The 22,295-nt window shown below is 40.9% G+C and overlaps 1 protein-coding gene across 1 annotated transcript in view; it reads right to left on the reverse strand.

Moving 5' to 3' along the window:
- RNF150 (ring finger protein 150) overlaps positions 1-22,295 on the reverse strand; it is a 96,204-nt gene that overhangs the window by 24,598 nt on the left and 49,311 nt on the right. Inside the window, exons 2-5 of the mRNA XM_033061195.1 lie at positions 12,348-12,598; positions 6,376-6,447; positions 5,876-5,958; positions 720-816 (exon numbers count right to left, since the gene is read on the reverse strand). Coding sequence (XP_032917086.1) covers positions 720-816; positions 5,876-5,958; positions 6,376-6,447; positions 12,348-12,598 — 503 coding nt within the window. The remainder of the gene's footprint in view (positions 1-719; positions 817-5,875; positions 5,959-6,375; positions 6,448-12,347; positions 12,599-22,295) is intronic.

A 22,295-nucleotide genomic window follows, 5' to 3' on the forward strand; every position in this document is an offset into this window, starting at 1 on the left:
TGGGGGAGAGTGACTCACTCCCTCCTGGTGAAGCCCCTGAGCTCCATGATAGCTGCAGCTGGGAAACTGTATGACATCCACTATCTGAATGCAAACATGCAACTAGAAAGATCAATTACTTTGGCAATTTCTAACCACATTTGATGTTCCAAATAACAAAGAGCTTAACAATTTCTGGTATGTCATGTGCTCCACCACATGCTTAGTAACTGGGAGAAATGGCCCTTAGCTGGATTTAGGAGTACAGATCTTGCTTCAGATAGACTTTAAGAGAAATCTGACAAAAAAAGGACTTGCTTCCCCAGAATGAGCAATTAGTTGTCCTTGCTGGGTATAGAAGAGAAAATTTTATTTGCAGACCTGCTGCTTTCAGATTTGAACCGAGAGCATGATTAAAACAATAAATCCAGTCCTGAAAGCTATGTGAGAGAGTCTATAAATCCAGCAGAACACCAGTGAAGAACCTTCTGCTCCACCCAGCAGGCAGCCACAGACACACAAATCCCAACTCCCAACCAACCCCCACGGACACACTCTTCCTTGGGGTGCAGGACACAGGTAGAGTCAGACATTTCCAGTTTGACTTCCCTTAACAAATCAATTAATTATTCAGTAATATAGCAAAAAGAGAAAGGTGGGAACAGACAGGCAACAGGGGACATGTTCAGGTGGCTGGTGTTTGTCTTCTGCCCTGCTGGGCTGCTCTGCAAAGTGCTTACCGGAATCCCTAGAGCTTTTAGAATATTCATTTTACACATCGGGCAGGTGCGATGGTCTAGCAGCCAGGGGTCTACACAGGACTTGTGGAAAAGATGCCTGCAATGAAAACCAGGATATCTTAATTCAAATGCACCACAGCACCACTTACCACTTAGTACCAGATGATTCTGAATTCCTTTAAGTGAGGGTATTTGAACTGGAGCAGTTTGTGATCTCGGCAAGGACTGCAGAACCAGCTCCTGTGCACACAAGGCTAAAATGATTCCTGCAGCAACTCAAGCACGTGTGCACATTTCAATGTGCTTGGAATGGAAGACATATACATTTAGAGACTGAGGGAAAATATACAAAATGCATCAGCAAACCCCATATTCTTTAAATTTTGAAGTCTGCCAGTAAACAAAAGCTGGTTGCTGGTAAAAGCAAAAATCATGTTAGTTTTCCTTGATAGTTCTACAAATAAACCTGATTACATATAATTTAAATGTGAAGCCATTGAGGGTCTAGTATTTTTCAAGATAGAGGCATAAAGAAATAAATTGAATTAGAAAAAAAAATACTTTTCATTTAAACAGAAAAAAACAGTATAATACTTTAAAAAATATTATCTCTGAGGCAAGTGTAATTTTACATTTAAAAGTCTAACCATCAGATTTTCTTGAGTTTTTTAATTCACAGAGGCTACTGAAATCTGTCTTGCCTTTCAGTACATGAAGTAATGATGAAATTCTTATTAGTGATTGGTTTTCTTTAATGATATAATCAAATTCATAAATATGCTTATTGGCAAACATCTGAAGTATGTTTGTGCCAAAATAATCAGTCCATCGACAAGACCTGAGATATTTATTAATCTCTCAGAAAACAAAACTGATTTCCAAAATCTGTTTTGAATAAAAGTATGTAGTTTCCACCAAGACATTTTACCACAGACCAAAAAATCCCCTTTAGCTTTCAATTTCCAGTTTTGAAAGCCTCAGTCAATCTGAGGTTCATATTAGAGAATTTTGTGATGTTTGTTCATCATCAAAAGCTTGAACACTTTCATGCCTTAAAGAATTTCAAATCTGAAGTTCAGTGTTCCTGAAGTTGGCTTCAAAAACAATATTCTAAAATAAGTCCTAACAATGCCAAGTAATTGAAATACATGACAGATCTTGTCACTTTGCACTTCTCAATACTAATTTAGCACAGTGTATTACGACTCCATTAATTTCACATTTAATATGTACTACAGAAGGAACTTGATTATTTGACAGAAATCCAAAGAATAATGGAATGCTACTGAAAATCAGGTAAAGATTTGCCTTTTAAAATTTTTGTGCAGCATGATACAATTAGAGCTATTATAGTACCTGTTTTGAACACATAAACATTTGTGCAGAAAAGCAAGGTGGCAGGCTTTGCAGATTTGGATTTGAAAGTTTGTTAGGTATACAGCTATGTACATGTTTATGGCATTCAACAGATTGTCAACTGTTTTATGTTCCAAATTCAAGCAAAAGAAGGGTCAGCGTAAAGGAAGACAAGAGCAACTGCAATATTTCACTGTCAAAAACCCCTCCCTTTGCAGTTGTGACTGATGGAAGTTTTAAAGGGAAGGAGGGGATAGAGCCATCATGGATGATTTCAGAAGTAATGACCCATACAGGGAGACAGTAGAAGTTTCAAGCTCAGCCTCAGGACATGGCTTTGACAGTCAAAGTTGAAGCTAGAAAAAAAAATACAGGTTTTTTTCCCTGTTGTGTGCAACCACATTCATTGCAAAGAGTTGTTGATTTGGATGGGTTGAAAAGTTTCTCAAAAGAACTGCAAGTGATTAGTTGACAGAGAGAAAGGTAAGATGTTGTATCAACCTCATACAAAAAGGTTTTCATAAGGGAAAGGAAACAATTCCTTTCCACCTCTCCCAGGGATAAGAAGCACAATGATGTTGTTTAAACTGCAGCAAGTGAGATCCAGGTTGCACAATTAGAAAGGCTTTGCCACAGCCAAGGTAACGAAGCACTGCAATGAATTATCAGGGGAATTTGCAATCTTCATCCTGGGAGAGGGCAGAGTGTTTGGAAAAAGCTGCCAAGAACAACACGTGTGTGCCAGTGCCCCTGTGCTGCTCCAGAGGTGCTGCCTCCTGGGACCCCTCCTGCACTCTCCTGGGCTGTGCAGAGCTCACAGAGCACAAAGCAAAAGATCCTCCAACTCCCAGAGTATTCCATTTAATATTATCTAAATAGCACTTCACATTTTTTAACTAGCTTTTGGTTGGAATGTATTTATGTTTTCTTTAAAGATGAGATTTTAATCATACAAGAGAAAAAAATCATGTTGCACTAAGCTAATAATAATGATAATAATAATAATATGACAACTATAGTAAAGGGTTCAGCTTGCCAGCAATTTTGAGAACTTTTCTCCTCCCACCTTTCACTCCTAGTCTCACCTATGCACAAAGAGAGGTACATCCCTGATAACCCTAAGTAAGGGCATCAGCTGCCTGGATTAGACATAGGGCTGAAGTAAAGGATTTAGAATTTTTGTGAGAATGAGTAGCACTGTAGTATGCAACAAGGTTTGAGATTTTGGGGGGGTGCCTGTACAGTATTATTTACTCCTGAGGAGGACAAAATAAGATGATGATGAGGGTGAGAGGAAGAATCAAAGGGAAGAATGTGATGAAGTAATTTTCACAGGAAGCTAACAAAAAGAGAAAGCAGGAGTGAAAACTCTCTGAAATCACAGCTGTTCATGGAGTGAAGGTTCAGGGGAAAAGAACAAGATGGAGCAAGGTCAGAGAATGTGTTTATTGGTGAAGGAAATGAAACAGCAAAAAAAAAAGAACCTATGAAGTAATCAGCAGAGATAAGGTTGAAAGAAAAATCTTGCTTCTTTATAGAAGTTTGGTTAAGTTAGCAAAAGTTCAGTAAAAGGCACACTGGGAGCAGCAGGATCAGTACCTTCTCCAAAGCTAGAGCAGAAAAGACAAAGGTGTTTGGAATCTGGAGATGGAAGACAAGCAGAATGAAGCAGGGCTGTGACAAGAGATGTCACTCTGGGAACAATGAACTTGGTTTAATTTCATCTTGTGTCAGTGCCCTTAGAGACAACTTCAGAGATGTTTGCTACCATTAGACACAAAACCAGCTGCAAGTCAATGCTTTTTACTGGTACCAAATGTCATTCCTTACTTATTTAATACAGTGAAGTTTAATAGAGTGAAGTTTATGACTGTGTCAGTTGTGGGAGCTGCCTGTTGAAGACAGAGAGGAAGAAGCACAAGTTGACCTGGAATTCTCCTCCAAACTTTCCAGAGTGGGGTACATAGAAACAGCTATCCCAGTGCCAGCAGAAAAGAGAGGACATTTGGGAAAACAGCCCAGCTCCTAGTAAACATTATGTATTTGACTTCAGAGCTCATCTGTGCTATACTGGAGGTTTAAAGAGGTTCCCAGTTACAAACTGCACATGGCTTAACTGAGGGTGTGGGAGCAGGAAAACTACAGAGTCTGTAGGTCTTCATCAAGATATAACACAGTCCTACTCCCTTCACAGAAAGGGAAATAAATCCACTTTCCTTTGTTTTGGATGAGGAGACAAGATTGAAAACAGCAGAAAGAATCATGAGTACTATTCAATGTTTCAGAAGTTCAAACCCATCCAAGTGTGTAAAACATTGCCCTTGCAATTTGTGCAGCAGCAAAGCCAGGGCTGGTGAAACAGCTGCTTGAGAAAGATCTTTGAGTTTTTAAAATTCCAGACTGCTAAGGCTCAAACTGTGGCTATTTTACAAGACAGTTCTGCTACTGCTACCCTTTTAGCATGAGTCATTTTCTGGGCGACCTTTTATGTCAGCCAAGAGCTTAACACCACCTGTTAACTCTGTGTTTCCTACTCACTCTGCTTGATGCAATGCTGTGGATGACAAAGGCTCATTGAATTATGAGGTGGGACACAAGAAATGTATTTAAGCTGTTGCAGATCTACCTCCAAACACTGCCTGTCCCTATCATGCAAAATTTCCAAGATTTATTCTGCTTCCGTGCAAACATTTGATGTCAAATCAAGGTTCACATTTTCTGGTAATTTCTCTTTTTTTCTGTATTTCTGCTTCATGAAGTCATGTGTTTGTGTCTGCTTGTAGAAAAAAAAAAAGAGAGTTCACATGCAATTTGTCATTGTGGGGGATTTACAGTAGGTCAAATTTATGATTAATCTGTTGCTTTGTGTTAGCCATTTAGTGATGGCAGTAAACAGATTTAATGAATCACATGAACTAACAGAAATGGACAGCTTGTAACATTCAAATATCTACTAGGGTACAACACAGCAGGAAAATAAACAAGTATTTTGGTTTCTCAAGCCAGTGAACATGACTCAGGGGAAGAAAGAAGTTCTGTTGAAAAAAATAAAATCTCTGCTCTGTATGTGCAGCACTTCAGATCTATATTTCTAGGGAAACCAAACACTTGCTGTAGCTCTCCTAGGGGCAACTGATCCTAGGAAATTTCCTAAGAAATTGATTTCCTTGGAGAAATCCTCCATTAGGTAGCACTTCACAAATGCCAATACAATAGCACAAAGATGAATACAGCTGTAGGGGTGGCGAGGGGCTGCACTCCTGTGCCACATCACTGTGGGTGGATGTGCTGCACAAGGCATCTTCACACCAGGCATGTTTTACTCACTACATCTCTTTCTATGGCTGGGGATTTTTTTTTGGACAAAATTCATCCTTTTTTCAGGCCCAGGACAGCAAAAGAAGTAGCTCAATGGGGAGCAGGAGCCTGATCCCTGGCAGAGGCAAATTCTCCTAAGGCATTCATTCTAATTAAAAAAACAGTGAGGAAAACAGATGAATCAAAACTTTAGTATAAAAATCCCACCAAAGAGTTTGTTACAGGCCAGGCAAAATTTCTGACTGCCATACTAAACCCTCAGGGTTTCACCACCACCAACACTCGTTTCACTTCATATTAGTTTCACTTCACACTGAATAAAAAGGAATTTCAGATATCTTTACCAACAGATTTTGAATAGGCTGAAATAATAAACTCACCCTTCCCCCCCTAAGTTCTCAGGTAATCTCATCAGTGTGAAACTGAGAGCAGAGACTGTCTTGAAAAAGAGATTATTAAAGCTAAAAGCACCTTCAATTTACCTGCAAGGCAATATCCTGACAACATCATTGGGCTTGTAGCCTTCGATACAAACAGCACAGTTATCAAAGTCTGGCTCAGTCTCCTACAGGAAAGAGAATATTCATCATATTCATTTTTTATTTTGTTTTTTATCTTGTATGAAGAGATTAGCTATGTGACAAAGTAAAACAGTCACTGAAGCTGACTGCAAATCCAGTAATGCATTTCATAACCAGCAAGTCAGATGTTCTGACATGTTTCCAGCTGGAAAATTGCACTGGGAAGCATGCAGATTTAGTTAGCATGTTTTAACTTTCAGAATTTTCTACATCTTTAGCCAAATGACCCCCTCTCCCCACTCCATTCCATCTGTAACCTGCTTACCAGCACTCCTCCCCCACCTGAAGGACACAGCAGCTAAATAAGCAATTGGCATTTCTGCTCTGCCTCATTGCCCCAGAGAGCTGAAGGAACCCTCAGCACAGAGTTTCATTTAGCAACAAGCATTTTGAAAAATTACCTTGTCACCTTTCCTGATCGTCCTGACTTGCAGCTTGCTGATCGCTTTCTTCGCAGCATCTCCCAGCCGGCGCTGCAAGACAAAATTTGCTCCTAAGCAAAGAGCATCTCTTCATGCAGAAATCACAACTTTTTCTCCCTAGGCTTCTTAATTGTTTTAAGTACATGGAACAGGATAGTGTATTAATATAAACATAATAATTCATAACAAGGGCACAGTAGGTGTGTACCAAAGTAGGTAACAAGCCATCATTTGGGTATCCTACTTCTTCCCTCTCTTTTTCTAATGACACTTTTTAAAAAATTACTGGGCAGTTAGCAGAGTGAACACTGAACTTTATTCTTACATTGTTCATGATCTTCAGCAGGATACAACTTCTGAAAGTGAGCTGTTAATTTTTTAACCACAAAACCTCTGAATAATCTCTCCTGTCTTTTTTTCCTGCAATACAGAGTTGCCTGTTTTATGAAAATAAGGTGGAAGCATCTGCAGTTTCTTACAGGTAAGGCAGTGCAGTAACATCCTGTCCATACACAACCATTTGCTCATTCTTTGCCTTTCCATCATTCCCTCCAGTGGACCATAAAGTGATTACCACGTGATGTTTCTGACTGTTCTCCTGTATTTCCAAAACATGTTACTGTGCTGGCAGGGTCACAGCCACCAGGATTAAAGTATGTAATAACAGCCTGACACAAAACACCCTGCCCTCAGACACTGAAGCTGGACAAGTCTGCTCCTTGCAAGAGGCTGGGAACATGGAGGGGAAGTTCACACAATCACTGCTCAGCACCCTGTGCTACAGAGCTTGTTCCTCTGTCAGGGCTCCAAGGACTTGGCTGCTCACTGGTGCTAATCCAGCAACAAGGCAGTCTGGAGACAGACTCAAAGGCTGGAAAAGTCTTTGGGAGGTCATGTACTCCCACCCCCTGCTCAAGGCTGGGGCAACTTCAAAGTCAGAGCTGTGTTAGTCAAGTTTTGAATATCTCCAGGAAAGGAGATTTCACAACCTCCACAGATAATTTGTTCCAGTGCTTAACCAATCTCAATCTTTTTTCTTCTCTAAACATACTAATGGAATTTCCCTTGCTGGTAATTTGTGACAATTATCCTGTGTACTTCCAGGAAGAGGCTGATTCTGACTCCTCTCTGGCCATGCTTTCTGCAGCTGGAAGCAGAGCCCTTCCTCCTCCTCCTCCTGCACTCCCCACCCAGCTCAGAATGCTCACTTCACCCTCCCCAGATGCCATGTGCCCCCAGACCACACTGGTGACCCTGCTTTGGGCACTCCCCATTTTTTCTATGCCTCTCTCTCATGGTTTCATGCAGCAATGCCCATTCCAAGGTCTCCTTTACAACAATTCATGTTCCAATTTATCACCAATAAATGACTTGAACTCTCCCCTTCACCTCCTCTCCCCAGCCACATTTCCAGCCATGTGCTGTTAGACAGGAGAGAGACTTAGGGCTTTTGGTGACTCAGAAGACATTCAACTTTCTGAGCTGGGAAACTCCTGTGCCAGAGTTCAGAGGAGCCTGTCAGCAGGAAGGGTTTCCAGCTGGAGGGGGAGAGCATGAGGCCAAAAACTAAAGGAAGTTTGAGGTAGTTTATAAGTTGAGATTTAATCATCACACTGATATGACCAGTAAATTACCACTTTGGTCTTCAGATCCAATTAAAATCACTGGATTAAAGTTAGAGAGTGATCTTATTGGATTGGAAAGGCTGACAAAACACATGCAATATTAAAAGCAGAGTGCAATGTCAGATCTGGCTAAGGAGGCGAAAACAATCTTGGCTATCAGGAGATTTACATATGAGCTTTCCAGCAACTTAATTATGGCATGTGAAGGAGAGTCTTGCAGCTACACAACATCTCTTTCTGTGGTCCATTTTTCTCACAGTCTCCCTTAAACAAAAGAATCAAATGAGAGTTGGAAACATTTCTTGTCAGCTATTTGGTTCTTTAATGTAAATCAAAGAGAGACTGATAACAGACAGCAAGACAAGAGTCATTATGTCATGCTTCAGAAAGTGCTTGTGATCCCTTTATATCATCATTGTTACTTTAATGAATTAAGTCTCTCAGTTCTTTTTTGCACATTCTTGAAGGGGAAAGGACAAGATTAAAAACTCATGTACATCTTTGATCTACTTGCTTTCATGTTTGCTTTCTCTTATCTATCATAAATAGACAAGTTCATAACTTACATGTAAATGAGAGTAATTTAGTTTTTGAAAGAACAGGAATTTCTTGGACTAAAGTCACACTTTCAAAGGATTCTCCCATTTGAATGCAAGACATGCTATCAATAACCAACAATTTTTCCTAAAAGATAAGAGGCATTACAGCAGTTTAATGGTATAAAGTGAAGCTTAGAGATTTACAGCCATAAATCTCATAATCCCATTAGCAAGGCTGCAACATTCAGCACTGGACTGGAAGGAGTTAAGCATATCAGGTGCAGTGGTCTTAAGGAGATGGCAATGCTCATTAAAAAGGAAGGACAGTCACATGGAAAGCACCTCTTCTGTGTTCCTGAGAAAGTAAATGACCCTAAATGCTGTGGAGGAGAAGTTACAGTAAGTGGTTCTCCCTTAATGGCCTGACTGAACCAGAACCTTTGCAGGGAGATCACCCAGTGCCTTGTGCAGAATGAGATGAGGTACCAGACACATCAATCCCCAAACAACATCTGCAGACTCCATCATGGGAAGGGAGCATCTTCCCAAACGCCTTCAAAAACTGACATCCCCATTCAGTGGCCCAAAACTCTCATTCCAAGCCACAGCCACCAGTCCTCCTCCTCAGAGAAATGCTCCACATGCTGACAGTCACATACTAAAGATCCTTCTCAACTCCAGTGCAATCACCACCTACTTTGGCTTTCACTATCCTGCAAAACTTACTACTTTCAAAATGACTTTGTAGAAAACTTCCCCTGAACAAGAAGCCAATGGAAAAAAGGGACGTGGAAGAAATGTGCTAAACAAGTCTGGCACTGAAACATCATCCCCTCTTCATTTTCCCATCTCACAAACAATAAAAAGAGAACTCTGCTATTACTGGTGAAATATGAAATCTGACACACTGACAGGGTTGGTTTGTTGTTGTAGTTGCTGTTTTTAAGTCTGTGCCCTGGCTGTTACAGGGTTGTAACATCAGGTCACATTTTGCTAAATTAGCTCTGGAACTTGTCATGTAATTTGAAACTGCTTCTAATTAGCTCTGCAATGTGATGTTTTTTGATTTAAACAATTTCCACAGCCTTTTACAAACTCTCTCATCTTCAGGAGCCCTCCAGGAGACAAGCTCTGAGGAAACAGATTTTCTTGCACAAATTTATTGTCATCATGACAAAAGGATTCATGATCAGGGCAACCACCTACTTCCTGGACATCTTGTAAGGTAGGAAAAAAAGGTTAAATCATGAATATACTACCTATCTTCTACTTCCATATGTAATGCACAGTTGTCTGTGCTAGAGGTACTCTTAGAAATTAATGTATTAAAATAAAAAGTGATCCCTCACCATCTCTGTAGCTGACACCCTGGCTGTAGGTGCATAACCCCACACTGGAAGACAATTCTGCGCCCTACTGCATTCATTCCCAGCCAAGTTGGGATGAATAGGCCCTGGCATTCAGCAAGAATCTTTGAAATCCTGATTCTCCACTCATCAAAATCAGGCACCTAATTGGAGTAAGCTGTCCCTTCCTTCTGGCACATGAACTTAGATTTTGCACACATGATGAGGAAGAGTGGTGGCTAAAGATGTAGATGGGCTATGTCCAGGTTTCATCTCACTGTGGAGTCACAGGAAATGATTCCAGGAGATTTTTCAGTCTTTCTAGCTGCCTCTTTCAATAGCTGGACTCATTGCTTTCTTGATATAAAATTAAATCAGTTTGTTTTGGATTTAGTGCTTGCCCAGAAACTTATGCCTAATGAAAGATGGGAAGCACACCTGTAAAGCAGAGCTACCAGCTAAAGAAAAACTAGACAAAAGTGGTTATCAAGCTTGACAAAAGGACACTGATTTTAATCAGAAATTTGTGATCCCATGCTTGAGCTACAAGAAAATATGTCAAAGCCAAAAAAAAAACCAACCCAGAACTTGATGGAAAACAGAGAGGAACACTCATGGGAAGGGCAAGAGCAAGCTGAGCTCTTCTGAACTACCTACATCATTATATTCCATAGGCAGGACTAAAAGAAACAAAACTAAAAAGCCACAGCAACCCATTAACACAAATAATGGAGTTTTGTTTGTATATTGCTACCATTTTTCATATGAAAAGACCTAAAAAAGAGATTAGGTGTCAGAGAAAACTGTATGAAGAAAAGTGCATGAAGACTTTCTAGGTTGCCTCTTATTATTGCCCAGTTTTCCACCCCCAAATTAATAATATGTAATTACTTAGAGGTATGTTTTCTGATTCTTCTGAAGAACAGAGCTATCATAATAACCAAGTTTTTAAAACCTTAATCCATCCATAGGACAACTGCTAGTGTACAACATTTGGGCTCATTCAAACTTTGGAAAGAAAACACTGAAAAGGAAATATGTTTGAACATATAAAAACATCAGTTTCAAACTACAACATGTTACCTGAATGAGCTTCTTATTTTGCTAAGTTTCATGTTTATGTGTGTCTATTTACACTGCTAAGCTGCCTGTATAATTACTTGATTGAAAGCACACTTACTCACACACACAAATTAGGCACGCATGTGCTTTTGCAGACAAAGCATCTAAAAATTATCACAGCCGTTGCAGTCACAGCGGATCTGCTGCCAATGATGTTCCAATTCCAGCTGGGATAGTCTCATTCTTGCTATCCAAAATTTCAGACTGTATATTTAAAAGGAAAATATATTCTTTTCTGTCTGTAAATACAGAGCAGCTGCTGTCTCTCTCAGAGGATGCCTGAATTTCAGTGGGGGAAGGCGAGGGATTCCTACACCATGAGTATTTGTTACAGAGTGTGCAGCAGTTCCTTTTCCCTACAAGATGATTATTCATACTCTGAGTTTCACCTTTTCTGCAGAATAAGCAAGGCAACCCTCCTGGCCCTGACAGTAATTTATTGAGGGTTCAGAACCTCTCTGAATTACAGTGCACTTTTTTTTCCTGCAGTAAAATGGTTATCTCTTCAGATTTCATACATTGATAACATTTTCTACAGTACCATTAGAATGAAATGCAGAAGCCTCAGCTTCCCAGTTCTGCTGAGACAGTTGCATCCGGACAAGAAAATATTAAATTTATTATTATTGTTGCTATTATTATTCACTGCTGAACTACCATAAAGATGGACAGTGCTTTATAAAATCACTGCTGCTGACTTCTCTTCAGTTCTATAGACTTTTTATCTCTTTCAAGGGGTTTGGACAAGATGCCAAAACCAATAGCAATGCTTTAATAACACTGGTGGCTATCACTACAGCCCTGTTCAGTGATCATTATCAAATAAAGAGGGACATGTCTGTCTTTCTAGCCCAAGATCCTTCTAAGGAAACATTAAAGTGAGAATACATTTTTCCCCCCTTTCTTCACTTACCATGAACCATTGCTTCACACACACACCTTAAAGTGTTTTAGTCAGCATTTTGATTTCAAGGCTCCTTAGTTATATACATTGCTATGACATTAGGCTATATGTACCAAAACAACCTTTTCACAAATAAACATCACCTTTCTGTCTATTTTTTTTGTATTTTGCATAAAGAAAAAAACCCATAATATACAGACATTATTAGTTGTTTTTTTTTTTTTTCTTGAATCCCATCTATATTGACAGAAGTCTTGGCTTTTCCCAGCCACAGTCATTTTTACATTCCTATTTTTTTTCACTTTCTTGGCTTTCTGTTTTTACTACACACTGACAATTTCTTATACCTTTACTTCTACGATAAATCCCGTGGTGACTCTTTGGAAGCACAAACAGTTGCTCCAGCCCTGCTCACCTGATTTCTGTCCCTGGCGTTGGCGTAGCGGAATCTCTGGATGTAGTAGAAGACCAGCCATGCCAGGGAGATGATCATCAGCACGATGAAGGAGATGGAGACGAACACCACCGAGGTGCGGCTGACGTACTTCTGCAGGTTGCGCGTCCCGATGGTTATGTACATCATCACAGTGATGTTCCTCTCCAGGAGGCTCACTATCTCTTTTCCTTTGGGTTCGGGAATCATTATTGCTACAACATCTTCTAAGCCTATCAGACAGAGAGAGAAAAGGAACCTTAATTAAAACAAATGGACACTCTCCAATGTTTCATGTCTGTTTTATCTCGTGGCACCCAAACTGCCCCAGCGCTGGAGGTGAGGCTGCCCCAGTGCAGAGCAGAGGGGACAATCCCTCCCTTGCCCCGCTGGCCGTGCTGTCCCTGATGCCCCCAGGACAGGGCTGTTCCTGGCTCCAGGGCACTGCTGACTCACATTCACCTTTCCATGGAGCAGGACCCCAGGTCCCTTTGCACAGCGCTGCTCTCCAGCCTCTCATTCCCCAGTCTGTCTGTACATCCAGGGCTGCCCCATCCCAGGGGCAGAATTTGCTAACTTGCCCTTGTTGAACTTCCTACAACTGGTGATTGCCCATCTCTGATTTGTCCAGATTTGGCAAACAGTAAAAATAAAGCTGAGCTTTATTCTGCTTTTCCCTCCTGTTTACCAAGAGGAAAGTCAGATGGATCTGGTGAAGGTTTCAGCTGAAACCATTTACACAGTGTGTTTCTACCTACTAATCTTGGTGAGATACGTAAAATGTGCCCCATGGGTTGACGTAAACACAGATTTCTAGCACTGCTGAGGCTTATCTGGATGATATTGCTGTAAACACTGCAGAAAGGGAGGCACACTGCACCCAACACTCCATACACATTTATCACAGTCTGTTTTGCAGGGTCATGAGTCTGTCAGAGAAGCCCCTCCAAGCTCTGCATTCAGATCAGAAATACTTTCAATCACAGATTCCCACATGGTTTCACAACCACAATGTGCCAAAGCATCACTGCTCTTGCACCAGGCTGGCAAGCAAAGAGCAGCTCCACATGTTCCCAGTGGCTCCCCACAGCCCAAGCCCATACAGAAATTTGGGACTCATTGCTGGGAGCTTGACTCTCCAATTGACACAAGTTGAAAGTCAAGACCCTTGTTTAATTCCACAAAAAAATTGCCTTTGCAGCCCAGATCAGCCCCTGGCATGTGCAGCATGGTCTCACAAGGATGCAAGTCAGCACAGCTGAGGCAGCAAAATCCCATGGATGGGATGGGATGGGATGGGATGGGATGGGATGGGATGGGATGGGATGGGATGGGATGGGATGGGATGGGATGGGATGAAGCAGGGACTTCCTACAGTCCTGCCAAGCCTTCTGTCAGGACCCTGTGCACTGGGCCCTCCACCAATCTAGCTATCACCCACACCAGTTTTCCTTTCTGTGCAGCACTGTTTGGTGTTACTTGCATCACACATTGCTGAAACTATTATTTCCTTTTCAGGTTTATGCCCCCTGTGTACGTGAAATATATGGTGTGAAATTATCTGCGATCCACCAAGTTGTTAAATGCCTTTTATGGCCTCACAAATAAACTATCACTGCTTCACAGTTTATTATTAGGGATATTCTGTTCTTTCACTCCATGAAACAAGCATGTAGACTATTTTTACACCTAAACTATGTTTTGCAATAACTGATTGTTCTAAGTAGCTAAGGACAGACAGGGTGCATTGTAATGTAAAAATGTGCTCTCCTCTCCCAAGTCTCAGAGCAGAAGTGCAAACACCAGCCCTCTTCCTCTCTGAGGCTTTCCATCCTAACACTTCCCTGATAATGAACAGGTCAGTCAATGGCCAGGGGGGATCAAGAGTTTGGCTGAGTCAGGAGTTTCACATATCCATGACTGGAAACTGAATCTTCCTGCTGATACTCTTCTATAAAGCATTATTGTTTTTCAGCTATTTCCCTTTATTTTTTTTCTCCCAACAGTCCAGCATCAGCAGTCAAGATAAATCTAGCCTTGCAACTCTTCTGATACCTATTTATTACAACAGGCTAATGCAAACATTACCCTAATGGCCTAGGGAGAATTTGCCAAGTCTCAAAGTGGCTGAGAAGGGCACTGGTGCCATGCCAGCAATTTTCCTGCAGTCAAAAAGAAAAATTGTCTGGAGCAGGGGCATAGCTGTTCACATGGCTTCCTTTGTTCTTTTCCTTGCCTTAAAAAAAAATCATTCTATGGGAAAACCAAAGCACCAATCTCATCATAGCCAAAAAGAGCCCACAGTGAAAAATTCCACAGCCAAAAATAGTGAATTTAATCAAATGCCCTCAAAAAGCCACCACTCTGTCCAACCGACTTATCCAGTACTGACCTTCAACATCATCATCAGTACAACCTAGGACACTGCACAGATACCACCTGAAAGCCTAGAAAAATGGAGATAGAAACAGACCCATTTCCAGAAGAAAATACAGGTAGTATCTTAACTAATTATCTTGAATCTTGCATGTCTTTAAAAACTGTAACAATATGTTTAATTAAATTATTGTTTATTATGCTTAATATAGCTTTAATATACTTCTGGACATAGGACACTAAGCAAATTGCCATGGATATATACTAAATAAAACTGTTTTGAAATACAAAGTAGAAGACAATGTTATTCCAAAAGGAAAGCAGCTGCTTTTATTTATTCAAACCCTTAATATATTAAAATTTCAGGCTACCTGGTTATTTTCTTGGAAAACATCACCACTTGTAATAAAGCGTTGTTGGAAAAAATAACTAAAGCAGTGACAAATAATAATCAGATTTTTTTTTAATGTTTTACTGAGTTTATGATAATTTCTCCATGACATTATAGATAATGCTATTTATCAATCAGGTTATTAAGCTATGTTTTTAATTTCAAATATGTTCATATTAGAAAGAAAAAAAAAGAAAAAAGTAATTTATTTATCTTTTCTCCCTTTTTAAACAAAATTGTATTACCTCAGTTTCAAGTAAGCTCCAACATACATAAAAAGTATGCAAATTATAAGAAGGGAAATAACATAATGAGATATCAGTGTCAGAGTGCATTTTTATGCCCAAGCACATATTTTTTCAAGAGATTTAAAAAAGAGAAAGGATCTAGTAACATGTACTGATGCTTCCCTGGCAAGTTAAATGCTACCACTGCCTTTCATTAAACACACCCACAGTGGGAACTGCATTCTGTGGCACTCTTGCTCCCTAACACATTTCTTTTCTTTTTCTGGCCAACATTAATGCAGAGTTTGACATGAATTTTTAAGTAGCTGTCAGGATGAATCAGAGATTCATAAATCAAAGGTGTTCAGGCTACAGTGAATGGATTTCATTTTTCTTCCTTTTTTTTTTTTTTGGCTAAGAAAACATCTAACATTATCAGTGTTCTCTCCTAATGAGCCAATAACCAACCAAGCAAGGCAGAAATTACAACCATTTGGGATGATTTAAGTCAATTTAACTTGCTGAAGTGTGTCTGCCTAATCAAATATTTCTGGGTGGAGAAAATGCATGGTTTAGAGAAAGATCTGGAAGAGCCTCTCCAAACCCACCCTCTCCATGCACTACTTGGCTATGGAAATACATTTCAGCAGGTATGCTTTCATGCAAAACCTGCAGACTTCAAGGGTAACCATCTCTTCACTAGTGACAGAGGAAATCAAAGACTTCAGTGCAGGAACAGTGGCTTTTGTAGAAGAAATGAACAGGTTTTACATCCAGAAGATGTACAGAAATGCTGCACCTTGGCTGCAGGTTGTGCTTACAAACTTGTGATATTCCTTGATTTTTTTCTGGGAGTGTCAGAGGTGTCACTGAGCTCAGTCCTCTCTTCTCATTAGCAGTCAGGCCAGCAGTGGTGAGGCTGCTCCTTTAATGCTTTGTCAGTTTTTGGTGGAGGCTATAAATGTGGTCTTTCTGACACATTTTAGAATGGGAAGTTTAATTTTTCATGCTTGGCAGCAGCTAGAAATCAGTCAGAGAAGTTAACTGAACTATGTGAATAGAATTTCAGTTTGGGAGGCATATAGCCTTCTCTCTAAGACATCCTATCAAGATACAAATGAAGATTTGTCTCATATTGTACATCAAGTAGTAAGGTGCTGCTTTTACAGATTTTGTAAGTGTAAATTCAAACACTGTTTTGAGTTCAGAAATTGCCCTGACAGTGTTCAATCCAGCTCAGAGCCCAGGAACAGAAACCTTAAAGGAAGAGCCTAAGCAACTCTTCCTTACTTGAAGAAATTATTTCATTTTTAGGAATCCATTTCAGTAACCAACAGCTATTGTATGAAGCAAAACACAAATCCAACCAATTCCACATCCCACCCAGGCTCAGCCCATGGTCCATGGCAGCCCATGGAGTCCATGGTGATGGTGCTGTCTGGCCATCAGAAATAGTATCTTCTGTTGCAGACCTTGCTCTCTTTAAAAAGAGTTTTGCTTTATATTGGTGTTTGATTTCTTTCCAGTGAAGTTACATGAGAAATGGTATATAGATTAATGAGAATGCTGTGTAAATATCACAGAATCATTAAAAAGTTTGGGTTGGAAGGATCTTAGAGATCCCCCAGTTCCAACCTCCCTGCCATGGGTAGGGATGTCATTCATTAGATCAGGTTGCTCAGGCCCCCATCCAGGCTGGCCTTGAACTATCCCAGTTGCAAAATGTGCCCTTGAATTGCTATCTTCATAACTGCAACAGGGGTTCCAAGTCTTTAAGACCATGCACTGAGAGCTCAATCTCAGTTCTTCCATTCTGTATGGTGCAGTTATAAATTGATCACAATAACAGATGCTACCTGTTTTTCTCCTTAGAAAAACCCAGCAACTTAGCCTTACATGATGTTTTTGTGAACTCAAAAAAGCCCATTTGAAAATCACAAAATATTTTTAAAAACCTGATTTCTGAGCTTCACCCAATTTGGGGAAGAAGAAGCATTATATTGTTTAAACAGTTCTAGACACGTAGTGAGAAATGCACTAAATGGGGAAACATTACATTTCTGGTAAGAAATCAAAGTGGGTAAAAGGACTGTTCCCTGCAGCAACCTTTCCCTACTGGGCATTCAAGGCATTGGTCTCAAGTTGAAATATTAATAAATGATACTATAGGAAAAAAAATTGGCAGGAGAAGAGCAATATACAGTAAGTGGCAGTAATACACAGTCAACACATCATGTGTCACAGGTGAATGACTGCAGACTGTCATCTATAACCTCTTGCATAAACTGTCTCAATGCCAGAGGACTAGAAAGGACATCCATTTCTAATGAGGTTTCATAACAGATATGGGCAGCTACACATCAGCCTGTCCAAAGCTATTCAGTGAGATTCCTCACCCAAGACTCTTAAGCCAAAAAGGTGGCTCTGAATAAAATAGGAAGAGCCTCACATGAGAACATAAGGGGTTAAAACACAGGATCTAGGTGTTCAAAATATCCAAATACAAAACACATCTAGGGATCACAAACTGCTGAAGGCTGGGAGAGGCAGAATTCAATGTTTACCCCATGCTTTCTCACACAGCTGCTGTTCACCTTGATGAGAAACAGCATCTGAGACAGGCAGACCTTTGGTCTCAAACCATAGTTTTATTTTCACACTAACTGGGAACTGAAAGCTTTAACTTCCCTGGAGAGAAGAAAGATTAATTGAAGTCGTGACACCAAACCAACGGGGCCAAGGTCAGAGGTCATACCAAGAAGTCTCTGTGTAAGCTGAAATAGGGAAACCACACCTGTACATCTGAGACCAGTGGTGAACAAGGAAGGGCTGGGGCTGAACTCCTGCTGTTCAAAGCCCCAGAGAGGGACTGACCCAAGGCAGGAGGGTGGGCTGGTGGCTCTGAGCTCTGCACCAAACACCATGAACACCAAAATGTCCAGCTTCCCCCACAGGGGTGTGGGGAGAGCATAAAGCACAGGAGGACAGCAGCAACACGTGAGGTGACTGCATCCTGCATCAACCCTCGTGCTGAACAGCACACCTGGCTCCTGCAGATGGGCCTGGCCAGCTCTTCTCCCAGTGCCACCCCAGAAAGGCATTCCTGTCACAAGGGCAAGGGACTGGGGAGCTTTCAGGCAGGATTTAGCCTGCAGTGTGGGAAAGCTGCAGAGCAGGATGCAGGCACTGCCATGCCCTTGGTACCCCATGCAGCAGCATCTGCCCTCACAGCCTGGTGGCTGCAGGAGGAGAGATGCCAGCAGAGGTTCCAGCAAAGCAGGAATGCTGCTGTTCTCTGCTCCCCTGCTAAAACTGAGACTCACCAGGCAGGCAGAGTTATCGCCCCTCCAGGGTGTCCAGCCTGAGAAGGAAAAAATGCAGGGGAAGGGCAGCAGCAAAGACAGCCTAGCAGCACGTAGCCCTGGTTTTGTGGATATCAAGCCACAGAAGTTATCAGAACACAAAACCTCACCATACAATATTTTTTCTTTTTTTACTCTAGAGCCTCTGCTTTGCCATGATGTAGGTGCTTTCATCTCCTCCCACCCACATTTCCAATTTGTTTTCCTTGTCTGTTTTAAAGCAGAGAGATATTTCCTTCAACTTACCCTATCACAAATTTCCCACTTCTCCTTGGCACTGCTAGCACTTGCCTTGGTCCTTTGCCCATCTTCCAAAGCATTTAACTATAAATCAGGTTTCCTTTAAAAGGCAAATGCAGCAACCATGCAGGGAGCAGCGACACCTTTTCCCTACAGCCCTTTTCCCATTTGCAAAAGAAGGAAATTAGGAAATTCTTTTATGCAAACAATTTTTTTTCTTAGACAATCTTATTGCTATGAAACACTTGTCATTTCAGAAGCACATGTATCTACTATGATAATTAAATATCATGGAGAGAAAAAAGATGTCCTGATGTAAATGACTTATTACAGTATTTAAGTAAGGGATATAAAAGTTTGCTGTTCTGTTCTGAATTGGACAAAAACAACCCCCAGCAGAGCTGTTCTGGGTTCATTTCTTTTGATGTTAAATCCAGGAGAGGCAAGATGCCTCTGACTGTGATCTTTACTGTGAAAAGCAGCTCCAGACACTTTATTGCTGTTTAGGGACAAAGAGATTTCTGTTCATGTTTTTGTAATCAATGCTGATCTCGCTAAGGCTGTAAGAGCTCAGAATATATTGACTTTCTCTACATTTTATGCAGCAACTGCAGCAAAGGAAAAAGAAGTAAACAGCTACAAAGCCCACAAAATCAAATTCAGCATGATAGCTGCATTTTTCCTGGGCTTCTTTCCTACAGTGTCAGCTCATCAGTCTGCTGGACTAACCAATGCTAATGAACCAATGTAGTGATACTTTTTCATAATTACAGAAAAGAAGCTGTTCTTCAAGAGGTTTTCTTAGATCTCAACCCAACCCAAGGCACAAATTGTCGAGACACTCTTATCTTAACCAGGATAATACTTCATTATAATTGCCAAGCCTTTGTACTGAAGAGCTCTCTAGAATTCTTCCTCAGTTTCCAAACCATATATATACTGCTAATGGCATATGCTACTTGTTTTCTGTACTGGAATTTGCACTGGGATGCTCATGGGTTTTTTTAATGTACCAGGGGGCCAGACAGACTCCTTCATGCAGGCTTTACAGCTCAGCTGTGCTCCAACTCAGACCAAAATATGCTACAGGGATAATTTATTAGTAAAATACAACCTTTTCAGAGTTCTGGCAAAACACACCCACTGTCTAAAGCAGAAGCTGCTTTGCTATTTTCAGTGGAATTGTGCCAAAAGAAAATATGCCTTAAATAGGATCTTATGTAGTCAGGGCAGAGTACAATGCAAACACAAACCAGTTAACGTGCCTGGTGCTCTCAGAAGGGTGTAAATATATATTCTCTACACAGAAAAAATGCTGCCATTATTATGGAGATTAATCATTATTACAACATGCATTATTATGAAGCTTTTAATCTAAACTTGAGACACAGAATTGGTGGGGATTTTTTCATGTACTGACCAATCCTGCCCACTGAGTCATAACACCAGAGAAAGTGTGAAAAAAATATTAGTGACATATACTAAATAAACAACATTTGGCCCCTGTGGAGTAGAGAATCATTAGGAAACTTCCAAGCCATTAAAACAGAGATAAAAGAGAAGAAGGCATGTATGTAAAAATATAATTTCAAAGAAATGCCTGAGTTCCAATCACTGGTTCTCATTCCCAGTCCAAAGGCTGGAACTGCATCAGTTCCCAGTGCAAGTCCAACCAGTTCCAAAGATGCTGCTGGGGGTTCTCCCAGCACCTCCCAGGCACAGAAGGTCACCCCACCAGTTAGCAGAGCCACCTCAACACTTTGTCCCAATTATTGTGTAGGGACAGCTCCAGTGTACCCCACTTCCCTGCCATCCCCACTTCCACAGCGACTCAGGAATGGGACACCAGGGGCTGCACACTGGAGATAAGGGAATTAGGGATGCTGCCTCCTGCTCACAGAGGCAGGACTATGCACATCTTCCTCCTCATCAAACCTGCCAGTCAGAGCAGCCTTGCAGTGTTCTTCTCTTCCAGAGAAGATGAATGAAAATCCCCAGACTGGGATGCAGACAACTGCGACTGAAGCCACACACAGCTCTGATGGCTCTGCGTGGGCTGGAGTGGTTTGTGGTTCAAAAAGCACAGACTGAAAGAGAAAAGTGCTAGAAAAGAGCATGGCACATCTGCTGTGGCTTTAGGCAACGTGGCTGGGCATACTCCAAGTGACCCTAAATTAGATGGACAAGAAATGAACTCAGCGTAACAATCTGGAGATTTCATAAAACTGCTTCTGGGAATTTTCTCTTTCCTCACTCAACGTCCCCAGAGGTGCAAAACTGTTTTTATCAGTCTGTGATAAGAACAATGAATTAAAATGGAGCAAAAAGAGAGAAAAGAGGGGAAATAAATGATAAAAAGCAAAACAAAGGGATAAATAAGTCACATCCCAGGCAGAAGGTGAGGAACACATCACCAGCACACTTCCAAACCCTCCAACACTGCTGAACAACTCTCATGCCATCAGATTTGTATGAGAGTTTTCTAGACCTCTACAATATGTACCATCAGCTCTTTATTTTCCAAGCTGAGTGATCCCTGTCTTACTCAGCCATTCCTCATATGGAAGCCCTTCCATACCTTGGAACATACTTTTCCATATAGGGGTTGGGTTGCTTTAATTAATAGTGGCTCGTTTGCCAACATTTTTTTGGTAGTTGCTGCCACCTGAAAGACCCCCAGGAAGAAAAAAGGGTTCAGCTGTTCATGCTCAGTGTAAGTTGGTGCCACAAGCCTGATCCACCTTCTTTGCCACCTCCTGTTGGGGTCACAGGGGTGCAAAAGCAGCAGTTGAGTTTTCATGTAGTAATTAGCCCTCATTTGCTTTAATCAGTGATAACAAAATAATTCTGAAAAGTACAAAGAAATACTGAAATTATTTTTCAGTTCAAGCAACCTTTTTCTTTGTGTCTTCCCAACTCCTGGGAAAACACACACTCCAGTGGGCCCAGCAACAAGGGCCCTGTCATTTTACCTCAGACATAAACACAAATAACAAGTCCCTGTTAGTTTTTGTTGGAGAAATCTTGTTTGCTCAAGAACCTTTTTAGGGAAACCTTCCATTTTGAGGATGGGGCAGGGCTGCTCAATCTCTAGCCTTCATTTTCAGCCATTATGGTTAAAAGCTGATTAAAACTGGGGAAGCTATTCCATACACTGAAATAAAAGAGCAAAATCAGCATAAATCAGACAAAAACCAGGGCAAAAGTGTATTGTGCAGGAAATAAAATTCATGTCGTTTGTCAAGAAATCAAGTTTTATTAATCTCTAACACTGTCAGTTTTGCAATTTTCAAGCAGTCCCTATGATCCCTTGGAGTAAGCAATCTTTTAAATG

This window comes from Catharus ustulatus, chromosome 5, assembly GCF_009819885.2.
Source record: "Catharus ustulatus isolate bCatUst1 chromosome 5, bCatUst1.pri.v2, whole genome shotgun sequence".
Lineage (NCBI taxonomy): Eukaryota > Metazoa > Chordata > Aves > Passeriformes > Turdidae > Catharus > Catharus ustulatus.